Genomic DNA, 16,782 nt, shown 5'->3' with positions numbered 1-16,782 from the left:
TACATTTTATTTCTTGTGTGTGTGTGTGTGTGTGTGTGTGTGTGTGTGTGTGTGTGTAGAGGGTAGAGACCAGTTCTTGGTTCTCTCCTTCCACTAAGTGGCAGCTAGGGACTGAAGATGGGTTGTGAGGGTTGGTGTCAGGTACCTTTACCTACTGGGCCATCTCTCCAGCCTGAATAATTTTTAAATGGTAGTGAAGAAAGTGTTGGGCTTTTGTTTTTGTTTTTGTTTGTCTGATGGGGTATACATAACGGTGACCACAAGTGTTATCAAGGCATCTCTGATTTGAATAAATTGAAAATGTATCAAGGGATCATATTTACTCCTCTGACTTTAGCCCTCAAGTCCAGTTGGAAGAGGAAAATGGATGTCCTTGGCTGCTTTAGTGCTTTATAAAATATATCTGTTTGTTTTAAATCCTGGACAGATGAGCATAATTAGTATCTCTCAGGAGATTGACAGCTACATGAGCATTTGAAAAGACCTTTAGGGTTGTTCAACTGGCTGAATCTAGTAGTCCTTGTGTTTTTTTTTTTCCAGAGCAGTGGATTCACAGTTCAGTATGAGATTTCAAGTCGGGGGCTGGTGGAATTTCATTCTGTGGTATTATCATTGGTTGTACTTTCCTGCTGGGTGCTTAAGGTCCTGTAGGTGTCTAAAACTAACTTTACTTTGCTACTCACTTAAGGCTCCTTGGGGATTACTTCCTTCATCTCTCCATCATGTCATTTATTGGGATGGGTCATGGCTTTTTGGATCATGTGGCGTCCCTTGGAAGCACTGTGGAGGTTTTCTCTGTAATGACGCTTTTTTCTTTGCAGAGTGTACACTGGTTAGAGGCCATCTCTAGTAGCCTCCATGGCTGACCAAGAGGACAGGTGACTTACTGGAATTGCAGGACACTTTTAGAAATATCTTGTTGTTCAGCCTGGTTGCCTGGGAGCTATCTGACCTTGGAAGGCAAGGGCCAAAGTATTGTGTGATCTCTTAGTCCATTTATCTGATTTGGTTTTGTCCTCTAAGCATGCCAGTTGAACATTCTCAGGGACAGTGACACCAGTCTTGAAGACTTATTTGTACTTTAAAATTAGCTGTTGTGTAACAGATGTAGTTTGAACAGAACTGGGGAGGGTTTTAAATGACGATGCAATACCCTTAACTATTATGGAGCCTGGAAAATTTTAGAAGGAATTGTAAGCAATAATCTTGATAAAATATAAAATCCTGCCAGGCTGTGGTGGCACAAGCCTTTAATCCCAGCATTCAGGAGGCAGAAGTAGGAAGATATCTCTCTGAGTTCAAGGCCAGTCTGGTCTACATAGCAAGATCCAAACCACCAGGGGTACATAGTGATATGTTGCCTCAAACAGACAGACAGACAGACAGACAGACAGACAAAACTCTACATTTAACTGGTTTTTATGAGGCCAAGTTATCTTTTTAAAAATAACTGGTTTGTTAGATTTGTTTAAGTCATGAATTCAAAGGAATTTAGAATACACTGTCAAGTTGTCTTTTTTTTAAAAAATGTACTTGAATTAAACTCTTTTGGAGAATTTTATCATGTTAACATACCACATAACATATATCTGAAGGGCACACAGACACATACACTGGTAACAAAGATACCAAATCATTCACACAAGCTAACAAACAGGTCAGCAGACAAAATGATACACAAGTAATGACATGATATTAGTAATTATGACTTTTCTAAAAAATTTAAAGGACATATAATTACATTTAATCAAAGTATGCTTTTATAAGCAAGGTGGAAATTGTATGTCTCAAATACATACAATTAAACCTAAGGACCGAGAGAAGGGCTAAAGAAGAAAGCCAGAGGCTGGAAAGCTAGCTCAGTGGTTCAGAATACTTTACAGGTCTTGCAGAGGACCTCTTTTGGGTTCCCAGCACCTACATGGTGGATCACAATCACCTGTAACTATAGTTTCTATAGTTTCAGGGAATCTGACACCTTCTTTTGGCCTCAGGTAGGTACCTGCTCTCTGTCTCTGTCTCTGTCTCTGTCTCTGTCTCTGTCTCTCTCTCTCTCTCTCTCTGCTCTGTCTTTCACACTTTCACACACACACACACACACACACACACTTCCACAATTAAAAATAAATCTCTAAAATAAAGAAGCAAACCAGTTAGTGTTCTAACACTTGGTCAGGCAGTCAGAGAACTAGAATTGAGGCCCAGTTACATGGTAGGGAGAGATTTGATGGCATTTTAAGGTTAGGGCTTGGGGAATCAAGCAGATCAATTTTGACACTATATCCCAGCAGTGAGTCAGAGGGATAGAAGGTATAAGACCCATTGTGGGTCCTACTTGAGATATAATGCCCTTCCTGGAGGTTCCCTTTAGAGGCCACAGACTACCCCAGTTGTCAGGAATGAGATTCTATTTGGGCTACCCAAGCAAAACTACCTACCTAGCCTACAGGAGTGAAACCTGCCTCTACTCTTAAACTCCCAGGGGACCTACTCAGGAGCTAAAACTGACCACGAATCAGTTGTGATGGGAAAGGACTCATTGTGGTGGAGAAAGTGGAAACTGGGTTACTTAGAGGATCAGGAAATTTGTCTGGGAAGGGAAAAAAATGGCAGGTCTCAACACTGTCACCTGCGACCTCCTGCTCTGAAGAACAGTTGCAGGGTCTAAGATAGGGAATGGAGTGAGGCCAGGAAGAACGAGGCCACTCATGTTGTTGGATAAGCTGTCCCTGTCATGGAGCTAGATGCTGAAATGAGTGACCTCCCAGAAGGAGGGGAAAGTAGTCCCTCCCCCTTGCACAACATGCTGAAAGGGATTAAGGGATTCCTTAATGTATCGTCGGAGCCACCAGACCTTTCTAGCTCAGCTGGAGGTTAGCTGCCCTGTGGACCCCTCAGCTGACCAGAGTAAAGAGAAACGAGAGCAAAGTAAAGAAACAAGAAAAAAACAACTCAATGGGAGGAGGGGGGGAAGGGTACAGCTCCTTAGCCAGGCCACCAGATGCTGAGCTGCAAAAGAGGAGTCTAAGGAGGAGGCAAGGGGAGGCATGTTTACTAGACCAGATTGAAATAAGAGTTTAAAGAATGGATACTGTGTGCAGAGAAACACACACACACACACACACACACACACACACACACACACACTCACAGAGAGAGAGAGAGAGAGAGAGAGAGAGAGAGAGAGAGAGAGAGAGAAAGAGAAACGGAATCGGAGACAGAGACATGACTGACAGAAATAGAAACAGATGAGTGTCTCCTCTTGGTAGGAGTAACGGTGTCCTTTTACAGTCTTACTTCATGGGTCATTTGTGCGGGGTCTTATTTGGATACGTAAGAGATAAGTGTGGGTAGTTCACTATCTTGTTAGGAAGTGCGTGATTTTGGTTTGTTTTTTTTTTTTTTAATTGTTTTTGTTTGCTGCCTGTATGTAAGTAAAGGTCAGGGGACAACTGTCAGAATCTGCTATCTCTTTTAACCACCACATGGGACCCTCCCCCACAAGGATCTAATTTAGCTAGGCAGGTTTGCCTACAAACATCTTTACCAGCTAAGCCATCTTGCAGGTATCGGGAAGCAAGGTTTATAACAGCCTTTCTCCTCCTTGAGACTGGCCATTTGAGGTTAGGCACCAGGGCTGTTTAGGAGTTAGGCTCTTACTGTTTTGTAAGGTTATCACAGGTCACTGAGGCAGGCTCCAAGCAGTTAGGGTTCCATTGCTAAGAGTGTGGCTTTGCTTTTCTCCTCCGCCTTTTTGTCTCTTGAGGCTGTAGATGACCAACCTTTTAGTTCAAAACAGGCACTGAGAGATCCAGGCTTGATAGAGAGGCCTGATTGGGGGTGGGGGGGGGGGGAGAAGGGCTGACGGATGAGAACATGCCTGCTTTCAGGTTTAGAAGGGGACAGCGGAGAAAGCTGTGCCTCTGAGTTGGCATTTCTTTCCAGCCTCAGTAATGAGTGATGCCCGTTGCCCTAAGGAATTGCTGTTCTGAACAGATTTCACTCAAAATGACTCACTGGCTTGAACAAAGCTGTGCAAAATTTCTTGCCTTCTATTCAGAGGCCATTATCAGCCCACCTGTGTCTCTTAAATTAAGATGGCCAGAGCTCTAGCCTTAAGCCTCCTAAGAGGGTTTCCATGCAGCACCTTTTACCAGCACAGGAGATCAGCTGCTTGTAAAATTGTGGCCCAAACATACAAGGAATCTTTGTCCACATGATATTTCAAGGCTATTTCAGAGCCCTCTATCACAGTCCCAGAAATGGCATATTTGTCCTTGCAGATAAATAAACTGGATAATTACAGTGTTGGTGGGCAGCATTTGACAAGACACAATCTGGATTGTACTTTTACATGTTGATTTTTATTTCTTGTCTGCCTTCCTCCTTGTTTTTCTTTTCTTTTCTTCCCCCTGAACAATAAATTATATGTAGGGGAATTCTACCTTTTGGGGCTTGTCTTGGGCTATGAGATTTGACAAATGCATGCAGCTACCATGACCTAGCATGTCACACAGTCCTGTAAGTACCTCGACTAACAAGATACACACCCCCAACACCACAAGGGCTCCTTGCTGTCTGCTTCTATTCCTCTTGTCTCTTCGGTTTATTCTCTCCTTTCCTCTTTCCCTCCCTTCTTCCCTCCTTTCCCCCTCCCTTCTTTCTTTTCCTCCTACTTCAGCTCCACCATGCCTAGTTTTTCTGTTTGTTTGTTTTGCTTTGCTATTTTAGTACTGTGAATGGAACCCAGAGTCTCAGGCAAGCTAAGCAAGCACTCTCTCACTGAGCCATGTCTCCAGGCCACTAGCTTTGATATAATAGTGTTTTTTAAATGTATACTAATTTTATATAGTGATAGGTTTCATGAAGAAGTTCTTATACCTTCATGACAGACAGAGTATATCTATCATGTACTTTTGACTTTTTTTTTTGCTCCCCTCCCATCTCCCCCACTGTTTCCCTTTCTTCCTCTGGATAGTCTCTTTTTTATTTTGGTGTCTTCTATCTATCTATCTAGATATCTATTATTATTATTATTATTTTCATTGAGATAAGTCTCATACTGTAGCTCATTGTGATCTTCCCTCCGCCTCTTAATTATTGGTATTACAGCCTTGAGTCACAAGTCCCTGTGCTGGGGACCTTGCTGCCTGCTTTTTTTTTTTTTTTTTTTGGTTTTTCAAGACAGGGTTTCTCTGTGTAGCCCTGGCTGTCCTGGAACTCACTTTGTAGACCAGGCTGGCCTCGAACTCAGAAATTCGCCTGCTTCTGCCTCCCGAGTGGTGGGATTAAAGGCATGCGCCACCACACCCTGCGCTGCCTGCTTTTAATTATCCTCTTCCTTAACCCCAGCTCCTGGTTCCTGGTTTCTGTTGTTGCCCTTTCTCTCTTCAGAATGCCACATAGGCAGCATTGGGCAGGATGTATCCTGATGTGGCCTCTTTCACCCACTATTCAGGCTTCATTCACACTATGCCATTTCTTGGTTGTTTGTCCTATGTTATTGCCAAGTAGCATTTACTGTATGGCTCTACCTCAATTAGCTTATATATTCTGTAACAGAGGGTACTCGCTTTTGCCGGTCATGAATACTTCCAATAAAAAGGGCCATGGCAAAGTTCTGTGTGCATTACAAGGTTGTATTGCCTTAGGAAAATACCCCAGAGTCAGATCTACTGAGTTGTGTGTTAAATGTAAGTTTGACTTAATCAGAAAGCACCAGAGTGTTTCCCATGAAATTTCAGAACTCAGATCCAAGGAAGACGGCTCTGGCTCCTCCCCACCCCGACTCCGTACCCTGCTTCATAGTATCAGATTCTGTTTCACAGCATTGGAACAGTCTTTAAAAATTATTTCTTTTATTTTATGTGTCTGTGCCCTAGTGGATGTCGGTGTACCACATGTGTGCAGGAACCCTTTGATGTCAGAAGGCATATCCTTTGGAACTGGAGTTACTATGGATGTGATTGCCCCTGTTGGTATTAGGAGCTAAGTCCTCTGCAAGAGTAGTAAGTGCTCTTAACTGCCAAGGTGCCTCTGGCCCCTATTTTGGTCTTTCTAATAGTTGCATAGTAGTATCTCACTATGGTCTGAATTTGCCTATTCAGAGGACTAACAATGTTGGCTTATTCACCACCTGTACATCTTATTTAGTGAAGCACTTGTTCAAATTTTGTCTATTTGTCTTCTTTATTTTTCTTGCTATATACAGGCTAGGGTGGTCTTGAACACATGCTGATTCTCTTGTCTTAGTCTCTTGAGTACTAGGGCTACAGGCCTAGGTCTCTGCACATTTTCATTGAATTGTCTTTTTACTTTACAATTCTCTCTCTCTCTCTCTCTCTCTCTCTCTCTCTCTCTCTCTCACACACACACACACACACACATGTATAACTGGATCTGAAGTAGTAATCCTTAGCATCAAGGAAATAGGGGAGAACAATTTTTTTTTCTGTTTTCTGTGATGTGAGCTAGTGATGGATTAGGACAACTGCAGTGGCAGCCACTGCCGTCTGCCTGAGCCAGCTCTCTCCCTCCTTTCTGCTCCATTTGGATTGGGGTAGTTGGGAAAGCTTCTTTTGCAGTGCCATTTAAAATAGTGGTGATAGCCAGGCATGGTGGCACACACCTCCCAGCACTTGGGAGGCAGAGGCAGGTGGATCTCTAAGTTCGAGGCCAGCCTGGTCTACAGAGTGAGTTCCAAGACAGCCAGGGCTATACAGAGAAACCCTGTCTTGACAAAAAAAACCAATAAATAAATAATAAAATAATAAAATAAAAAAAATTAAAAATAAAATAGTGGTGGTAGCAATGTTGCCTTCCTGAAGTTGAACAGTACATCTGGAACTATTTCTACTCTCTGAGCCAGAGAAGAGAAATCCCAAGCTTATCATCAATGGTTATTAAGCTGTCACCTCCAGGTTAACAGTGGAATACTGCTCCTATCACTTCTGCTTAAAGCCTCAGATTTCCTAACAAGACTTGTGATTTTGAAAGAAAGAGTAATAGGAGCCTGAACTGGAAGGATGCACCATTGATACTGGGAGGATTCAGTCTCCATGGTAGAAATCCATATGTATGTCATAAATCCAGAGATGCCTGGAATACAGTTTAGAAATATTATGGGCCAATTATTTTAGACATCATACAGGAAGTGGGTAAGTTGTGAAATCTATGTACAGCACACTGGGTAGCTGGTTAATAAGACACTGTTTGCTAGGAAATAGTTCCATGGAGAAATCATCTGTGGTGTGTCTCTGGTTCTGTTCCCCCCCCTCCCACCGCCTTGACTTCATAGGCACATCTAGTAACCTGTCAAAACAGGGACAAGCATTGTGAGTGTGAGGACACGTTTGGGATAGCTTCATAAACACCATCTCACTTGATATTTCCAGAAGTCTATGAACCACTTCAATCACGGCCCACGGTGCCATTTTACAGATGAGCAATTAGAGGCTCTTGATGTGTCTTTTGTACTTCAACACTTTTTCCCACCCCTGTGTGTGTGTGTGTGTGTGTGTGTGTGTGTGTGTGTTCACCTTTTGGATTTAGCATACCTGAGCACCCTCAGGGGAGTGCCCAGGACCATAGGTGGTGCAGGGTAGAAAAACAGGCAGTAATGATGAAGGTAAAAGCTACATTTTTAGCTAAGGCTTGGGTGAAAAATTTTTTAAGTGAATAAAAATAAAGTCTCTCAAAGATATGCACTATCATTGTCAGTGGCTCTGGGTGACTAGGGACACTGAGTAGAAACTCAGAAGTGCATGGTGATGGCGAAGGGTCAGGCTCTTGCTCTTGTCAAAACATCTAGGATGTCATTAATTTGTTGTGTGATATGAGAGAAAATATTTCATCTGCCTGGACCTCAGAGTAGATAATTTCTCAAGCTCATATACAGTTAACATCACACAATTCCTTGCTTGGCTTTGTACAACAGATGGGAAAAATCCTGAAGCAGGGGTCTGGTAAGAGGTCAGCTATTTAGCTTGTAGATTTCTGCCTTGGATCTATGGGCCTCACCTGTCTAGTTTAAGGACTGAGAGGTTTCTCAGTTCCCATTAATGAAAGGAGAGGACTGACAAGCTGAATTAGTGAAGGTAAAAGCCTTTCTAGGAGTTTTTAATAATGCACGCTGAAGTGTAAAGAAACATGGTATATACAGGAGAGCCAAAATACTGTTACACACAGTAGTCTGATAGCAGTGGCCCTTAGTTGGTCACATAGAATAATCACTTAGGCACCTAGAGGACTTTATGAAGACCTAGGGTAGGGACTAAACCCTGGGGCTTGTGTGTGCAACCGAATCACTGAGCTGTGCTGGCAGATCTCTTTGTACTCTTCCCCGACAGGGGATCCCTAAATCGCTCAGTCTGGGTTTGAACTCGCGATCATACTGCCTCAGCATCCCTTAATGGCTAGGATTACAAGCCTGCGCCACTAGGCCCAGCTGGATTTAAAAAAAAAAAAATCTTGGTAAAGTAAGCGGACCTGGCAGCTTACGTCACAACCAGCTGAAGGCGCGACGCGCTGGTTGCTATGGAGGCCGTCCTATTGACCCCGCCTCCGGCTCTCGTGTGGCTATCCACTCTGCAGTGACCACCAGCCAGCCAGGCAGCAGGCAGCTCTCAACCGCAGGAAAGCCGTTGGCTGAATAAGAGGTATCTCCATCACCATGAGCTTCGGGTCTGGCGGGTTCTGAGGCTCATAAGAACAGAGCGTCACCCGTCATTCGCTGGAAATCCAGTGCTCCGAAGCGCAGTCAACTGCAGGACTGAAATGTACTGAAATCGGACCGCAGCAGGGGACCACCTGTCTGCGAATCTGCCGCGGAGAGAGCTTGACCTAAAGCTCCGCTTGGAGAGGATCCGGAGGGGAGCTCTGAGCCGCCACCGCCACCTCAGCAGCCGCGAGCCGCCATCGCCTTGGGTTTCTCTATCCGTCACCACTATGGCTGAGGAAGAGTCTGCCTCCACCAAGTCTTACACCGAAGATGATTTCTACTGTCCGATATGCCAAGAAGTCTTCAAAACGCCAGTTCGGGTCGCAGCCTGTCAGCATGTTTTTTGCAGAAAATGTTTCCTGACTGCAATGAAGGAAAGCCGGCTCCACTGCCCCCTGTGCCGTGGAGATGTGACTAGAAGGGAACGAGCTTGTCCAGAGAGAGCTCTAGACCTCGAAACCATCATGAGAAGTTTTCCTGGTAACTGCCGATGCTGTTCCCAACGCGTTGAACTCTATCGCATGAGGCAGCACTACAAAACTTGCGAAAAGTACCAGGATGAGTTTGGAGTTTCTACATCTGTTTCAAGCTTCCAACCGTCTCCAAACTCCGTGGGCAACAGTAACAACGAGGCACCCGCCTCAGAGAATGCCGAGGCTTTTCAAGAAGAAGAAGAAGACAACGGGAACCCACCTGACGAGCCCACCTTCGATTGTCCTCTGTGTGAAGAAGTGAACATGAGCAGACAACGTTTGCTGGATCATTGCAACAGCAGCCACCGAGGTCACGTTGTTTCAGTCATTTGCCCGATCTGCCTATCTCTTCCATGGGGCGACCCTACTCAACTCACCAGAAATTTTGTTAGCCATCTTAACCAGAGGCATCAGTTTGATTACGGAGATTTCGTGAATCTTCAGCTGGATGAGGAAACCCAGTATCAGATTGCCATTGAAGAGTCCTTTCATGTCAACATGTAGAGAGACTGTTCTCATTTCTACAATTGCTCCTAAGGGACAATTCATCCCTTCATAACTTCGTGTTTTAAATAAAAGTGATCAGTCTGACCTTTTAGTTTTTCTTTCATTAAAAATCAAAGGCGCCTTATGTTAAAACTTAGTCCCTTGGACAAGAAGACCAGGGAGGGGGAAGGAAGAGGACAGAAAAGGAGTGGGGAGGGATGGGAAAGAAGAAAAGGGGGTGAGGAGCAGGACCAGGACCGGGGAGGAGCAAGAGAAGAGATGGTATGTGGGGAGGAGGGATGGGTGAGAAGAGGAACACAGGAGGGGGGACATCAAGGAGGGAGAGGAATGGAAAAGAAGAAGGGGGTAAGGGAAGAGAGATGGGAGGAGTAGGGAAGGAGGGAGGTAAATGGAAAAGGAGTGGGAAGGATGGGGGAGAATATAAATGGGAGGAGGGGTGGGAGATGGAGGAGGGAGATGAATGGGGAAGGGGAGGGGGAAGGGATGGGAGAGAATAGAGATGGGAGGAGGGGTGGGCCATGGAGGAGAGAGAGGGATGAATGGGAAATGGAAGGGATGGGGGAGAAGAGAGTTGGGAGGAGGGGTGGGACAAGGAGGAGGGGGATGAGTGTGAAATGGAAGGGATGGCAGAGAAAAGAGATGGGAGGAGGGGTGGGACAAGGAGGAGGGGGATGAATGGGAAATGGAAGGGATGGGGGGAGGAGCTGGGAGGAGGGGTGGGACAAAGAGGAGGGGGATGAATGGGAAATGGAAGGGATGGGGGAGAAGAGAGATGGGAGGAGGGGTGGGACAAGGAGGAAGGGGAAGAATGGGAAGTGGAAGGGATGGGGAGAAAAGAGGGGAGGAGTGATGGGACAAGGAGGAGGGGGTGAATAGGAAACGTAAGGGATGGCAGAGAAGAGAGATGGGAGGTGTGATGGGACAAGGAGGAGGGGGATGAATGGGAAATGAAAGGAGGAGGGGTGAGAGAATAGAGATGGGAGGAGGGGTGGGACAGGAAGGAGGGAGGGGATGAATGGGAGAGGGGAGGAGGGATTGGAAAGAACAGGAATGGTAGGAAGGGGCAGGGAAGGGTGGAAGTGAATGGGAAGGGGATGGGAGTGAGAGGGAATGAGGAGAAAGGAAGAGGGGTAAGGAGAAAGAGGAGGGACTGGGGAGAGTTGTGGAAAAAGGGGGAGGGGTATATGGAGAGGAGGTACAGTGATATCTAAAATGAAAATGTTATGACAAGGAACATTTTTTGTAAGTTAATTTTAAAAGCTTAAAAACAAAAACCCAAGAAAAAGGGGCAACAAACTGTAAACTTCACAAACCCACCTGTGAGGACTAAGTAGCTTGCAGCCCTGGAAATACATGTTTTTATGGCTAATTACCTCTTCAGTCTATCTTCTAATAAGGTTGGTTTGAAAAAGGAAGGTTCTTTGGTGAAATGAAACAAAATGAGCCAGAATGGCTCTGTGAGAGAGTCAGAAGTTTAAACTTTCATTATCTTTGCTCCCTTCCACAGAGTGTGGCACAGGGACAACACTGAGCCATTTAGTGAATTTCCTGTGCTTCCTATACAGGAGGCTGGTCTGGAATTTATCCTTCTGCCTCCACTTCCCAAGCACTGAGATTACAGGTATGCACTGTTAGTGCCATTTTATACAATGTTGGGAATAAAATTAGGGCTTTGTGCAGCCTCGACAAACAGCCACCAACTGAGCTACACCCCCAGTCCGAACTTCTTAACGTTTTCTTTTTTTTAAAAAAAAAAATTATTCTTTCACAATTTCATTAGATTGATACCATGTATTTTGATCATATTTTTCCTGATTATCCTTTATCACTGAATGTTTTCTTCCCAACGAGTCCTTTCACTGTTTCCTTGTCTTTCATTTGTGGTCTACTGCATTTCATTATGGTTGCCTTTCTGAGCATAGATGGAGGATTTTTGTACTTCATCGGTGACAACTTTCTCAGTCAGTAGCTACCACTGAGGACTATGACTCTTTTCCTCTGGCAACCATTAACTGCCTAAAACTCCCGGAGGTGGTTATGAGCCCCTTCCCCTATGAGTGACTAAATGGTGATGGGCCTTGTCTTGCAAGGTCTTATGCAGGTAGCCATTTCGGCTGTGAGTTCATGGGTGTGATAGCCATGCCATGCCCCAACGACAGCAGTTCACAGCACTCTTCCTCATCCTTTGGCTCTTTACTCTCTTTCTAGTCTCTCTTCCTGATGTTCCTTGAGCCATTTGTAATAGTAATAGGTAGGTAGATAAACAGAAGATACTAGATAGATAGATAGATAGATAGATAGATAGATAGATAGATAGATAGATAGATAGATAAGTTAGAGCATTTTCATACTCTATATCCCCATGTAATGTTTTCTTACAGCTCTTAAAGTCCATAGTGTCTGGATCCCACCCTCTCCACACTCTGGCTCTGTCTTCATCTCTTCAGACTCTGACCTGCATTTTCTGAAGTCCCTCCACACAGGTAATCTCTTTTGGCTGACTCAGTTACTGTCTGCCTCGTTCTGCCTAGCTTATCCTTTTCTGACTGTCCTGAGAATGAGTCTTGACATGGAACAGTCAAATGTAGTTGCTACCAGGTGGTGGCCAGCCCACTAGGAGGTTGCTATTGGTTCCTCAACGCCATGCCACGCATTTATTAGGCACTTAGCTTCTGTGCCCTTCAATCTACAGTAGCTCCCTTTGCCAATCTATGGATTCTTTAGCAGTCCCACAGGTGAGGCAGAGGGAGGGGCTTCCTAGAAGGACATAGGAAGCATAAGAGATGAGCCGATTCTTCAGGGTAGTCTCTGAGTACTATGAAAGAACCTATTTTTAACTTTGCTGGCCATTTAGAGACTCAGAAAATGTCTGTGTATATCAAGATTTGTTCATCTGGGGATATAGCGCAGTGGCTCAGTGGTAATATGCTAACCCCCCAGGCTCTGGCTTCAATCTCTAGCACCACAAAATTGGTGTGTGTGAGAGAGAGAGAGAGAGAGAGAGAGAGAGAGAGAGAGAGAGAGAGAGAGATGTGTGATTCTTGTTCTTGTTTTTGATCAAGCTCCCACAGTCCCACCTACCTTTGCTTCATGCATGCACTTTACTTAACTACCCTTAATTTGCCATCCCTCTCTTAGATGTAGATCAGTCTAGGCTATAACCTCCGTTGTCAGAGGACTTTGTTTCTGCAGGGCTGCTAGCCCATATCAGCAATATCTTGAGATCCACACTTAAAGAACGTATGATTAGACTAGGATCGGGCTTCACATCTTCTCCTTGGAAATGTTCTTGTGTCTCTTCTCTGGCTGGGATTAATTTCCAGGCCTCTGATATGAAGACACTCTGGGCCTTCAAAGCTAGTAGGAAACATGACTGTGAAAGCCATTTATTTGCCATCTCAGTTCAGACATACACACCTGTACAGCACAGCCTGAGCAATCTTCTTAAAGTTGTCTGGGTCACACGTTATGACAGTGTGATGACTGCAGAGCACAGCACTAAGAGTTGCAGCAAACATGAGCACCACCAGCCATATGAGATTTCTAAACATGGCTGAAACTTCCGTAACTTCCCTGGGTTCCAGATTTCCTTTCCTTTCCTTCTCTAGTCCTTTCCCCCTCTCTCACCCTTTTCTCCTTCCCTCTCTTCCTCCTCCTTTCTTTTCTACTTTGTTACTTTATCCCCCCCTTTCTTTCCCTCCTTCCTTCCTTTCCTTTCTCTCTTTCTTCTGTGCAGAGACAGTATTGACAGGCCAGGGACCCATAAGTGGGATTGAATTTACCAAGCAGAGAAGAAGGAAGAGAAGTGGGCTTCAGTACAGTGCATTAGGCAGGACAGCCACAGAGGCAGTTTGAAGGGCTTTTGTACATGTGTGTAGGGTATATGTAGTCAGTCAAAGGTTCAATGTTAGGATATCTCTGTAATAACTGTATTTGGCACTTATCATGGTTAGCAACAGCTTGGTCTTAAGGCCATGATGGTTAAACCCAGCCAGTAGTTCCCTGGAGTTTGGACACTGTCAGAATACTGCCTACATCTTTCAAATTGCCTGAGGTCAGTCACCTGAATGACTGTAGGGCTTTATGAGCAGCAGACCCTCTGGTTGAACCTGGTCAGAATTGAGAATCCTTGGGCAGTTCTTGGTGGACTTTGGTTAAAGTCAGCCAAGACCCCTTGGGGGTTATTTTTAGGGACCTGGAAGGATTCCCCCTTGCCTTATTTAGCTTTTCCTCCATCAGTTGTGCCATCTGAAGGGATAGATTAGAGTCTTTTTAATGTGGCTTTCCTTGGAGGCAAAGGAGACATTTGCCCCCTTTAATAGCTCCCTTCTTTGTAAGATGAATTCCAGTGAGAATCCAGCCTCTGGCATCCACATGACCTTTCTTTTTTGTCCCTTACATCCTCATTGGCTTTTTCCTCTTAATTTTGGTTGCTGAACATACAGATAAATAGTTTTTTTTTCAATCAGATTTTTAGTTTTGACTTTTGTAAAACATTTAGACCAAATTTACAAAAAAAAAAACCAACAACAAAAAACAAAAAACAAATGGACCTTAAGGTAAGTCAGGGCTTTGATAAGACTCAGTTTTTAAGTAGTTAAAAGCCTTATAAGCTTAGTAGAAAACATTAGTTAAAACATAACTTGTTAGAACCTATAATCTTTGCCATTTAAAAATTTATTTTTATTTTGTATCTTCATATTTTTGACTACTTCATACATTTATGTACTGAATTTTGGTCATTTTCACCCTCTCCATTATCCTCTTTTGACTTCTGCCCCCTCCCATTGAAACTCTTCTTCTTACCTCAAATAGACCACCTCCTACTTAGATGGTTTTGCATATTGAGTTTAATTACGGTTGTTTGCATGAGTGTAAGTGTGTGTGGGGGGCTGATTTATTGGAACACGGGTAACTTATAACTCCCACCCCATGATCTATTAACTGCCCCACAGTCTTGTAGTAAGCAGAATGACATCATTACCCCTTCCCCTACGAATGACAAAATGGTTCTGGGCCCACTCTTGTGCAGGTAACCAGAGAAGCAGAGAGGCCCTGAGTCCAGTGTCCAGAAGACAGGGTGCCACACCCTCCTTAAGCTCTGCCTCTTACACTCTTTTTGCTCACTCATCTAGATGTTCCTTGAGTCTCAAAGTAGATATTTTGGAGTCTCTGCACGCGCCACTGTCTGCTGCAGAAAGAAGCTCTTCCAATGAAGATCAAGAGTAGCCTGAGTCTCAGAGCGCACCTGTGCTGGGGTCCCACACCTTGATGCCCTTAAAAACAAAGTTTTTATATAATGTTACCAAAAGCAAATCGATAACTTAAGAAAGCCTCACTGTTAAACAAAGGACCAGATTCTAGTTTTATATGAGTGTATCCTACTTTGACTTTAGGAAATGTAATTAATTGCCTTTAATTATCAAACATATACCAGTTTTTAAAGTTTTATCCTCCATGAATTAATTTTATGATTAATCAGACTTTCTTAAATGTACTTAAGGTTTCTGGTTTCTGGTTTTGTCTTCATATTTCCTTTTCCGTTTGGGTCGGCTATTTTATCTTAAGACAAAATCGTATTTTACCATATAAAAGTCCTTATCCAATAAATAAACAAACAAATAAATAAAAATCCAAACACTGCTTTCCTTTTGATTATCTGTTATAGAACACTGTCCTCCTGTCACAAAATGGTCATTGCCCTACTTGAGCCCCCACAAGCAGCTGTTATCCACACAGGAGCTGCGCAAGTCTGAGCCCATTACCATTCATTCATGGAGGGATGAAAAGGCCTCATTCCTTTCCCAAAGAATTATAGGCAGTTAACAGTCTCTGGGTGGGGGCACTAAATAGCCCCCACCCCTCTCTGAGCATATAGAGGCAATTATCAATTGTTGAGGAAGGAAGTGACTTTTTTTTTTTACTCCTCTGGAGTGGCCACTTGTAAGTTGTTCTGTTCCTGTAAGAACCCCTCACTCTGCTCCTACATGTAACCCTAATTAAACTCATTGGTTCATCAACATAAACTTGGGTGTAATTGTTCCCCTTAGCCCATCACTAGTGAGATTCCTGGAGTGAATAGATGTTTTGCCTCAAGGAAAGGTCCACACGACACTTAGTACCCAATGTGGGGCAGGGCAGAACCAAGGAGGACTTGAAGAGGACCATTTATGTACTCGCATTGTCTTTGCTGTGAGTGATGAGACATTCAGTTGATGCTAAGCAGTGCAAGGATGAAGTGTGTTTAGGATCAGTCCCCATAGTGGTCTCCTTTCCCATGCTGCATGGAATGGCATGCCCTCTTGCTGCAGTGGCATTTATGTCGTCCTTGCTGTGAGGAAAAGAGATGCAACCAAGGCTGCTCCCTCTGAAGGTGGGACTGCCAAGAAGGCCATCTTCTTCTAAGTGGTATGGGAGCGATAAGCCTCCCTGTGTGCAGTCCACCAGAAGGCCATGGGGCACCATCAAAAGGGCTGATGGATTGGAGACTGTACTCCCGCCTGTGGAAATAGCACGGCAGGGTGGCATCTTAAGCAGTCTGGGCTGTTAGTCACATGGTCCTTGCAATAAAAAGGCAAGAAGGGCCAAGCTGTTTGCCTAGAGAGAATGTGTTTGCACAGAGGAGAAATAACAGGGAAAAAAGAACACAGAGGTGCTATCGTCTGCAATAGCGTCTGAACTGGCAGAAAAGAGGAATGAAAAATAATAAAGAGAATGAGGTGGCCACACCAGCTTGCCATGTTCTTACAGTTGGCAGGAGGATGGAGGATAAAGGAAAAGGGGAAAGAATGTCAAATTAAATCTGTGCTAAACTGTCTTTCCTGGGACCTCCCCACTCCGTCTGCCCCTTAGAGCCTATGGAAAGAATTGGACATTGAGGAGGAAGAGAAGCAGACATGGTAGGAGTGACTTTTATGACTGACCTTTAACACTAAAGGGAAAAAAAAACATGCTATAGCAAACAGATTGAGACCTCAGTAATGTTCCAGCACAGGAAGCTATGATAGTCAAAGAATCCTTGGCCTCTGACCTGTTTGAACTGGGAAAGACCTTTCCATGATAAATGAGTGAACTTCTTACACC

General features: G+C 44.2%; 1 protein-coding gene across 4 annotated transcripts; it reads left to right on the top strand.

Annotated features, from left to right (window-relative positions):
• Nucleotides 1–8,591: 8,591 nt before the first annotated feature.
• LOC110314119 (E3 ubiquitin-protein ligase RNF138-like) lies at nt 8,592–9,783 on the top strand. 4 transcript variants are annotated; one of them, XM_021188583.1, is made up of 3 exons: nt 8,947–9,340; nt 9,395–9,516; nt 9,607–9,696. In XM_021188583.1, exons 1-3 carry the CDS (start codon nt 8,947–8,949, stop codon nt 9,694–9,696), a joined length of 606 nt encoding a protein of 201 aa, XP_021044242.1. The 4 variants fall into 4 exon arrangements, with proteins under 4 accessions (XP_021044240.1, XP_021044242.1, XP_021044243.1 ...); XM_021188584.1 differs by having other exon boundaries at nt 8,947–9,059; nt 9,339–9,696; XM_021188582.1 differs by having other exon boundaries at nt 8,947–9,516.
• The last annotated feature ends 6,999 nt before the right edge of the window (nt 9,784–16,782 follow it).

This window comes from Mus pahari, chromosome X (genome assembly GCF_900095145.1).
Source record: "Mus pahari chromosome X, PAHARI_EIJ_v1.1, whole genome shotgun sequence".
NCBI classification, from domain to species: Eukaryota; Metazoa; Chordata; class Mammalia; order Rodentia; family Muridae; genus Mus; species Mus pahari.
This window is presented reverse-complemented; position numbering and strand designations above follow the sequence as displayed.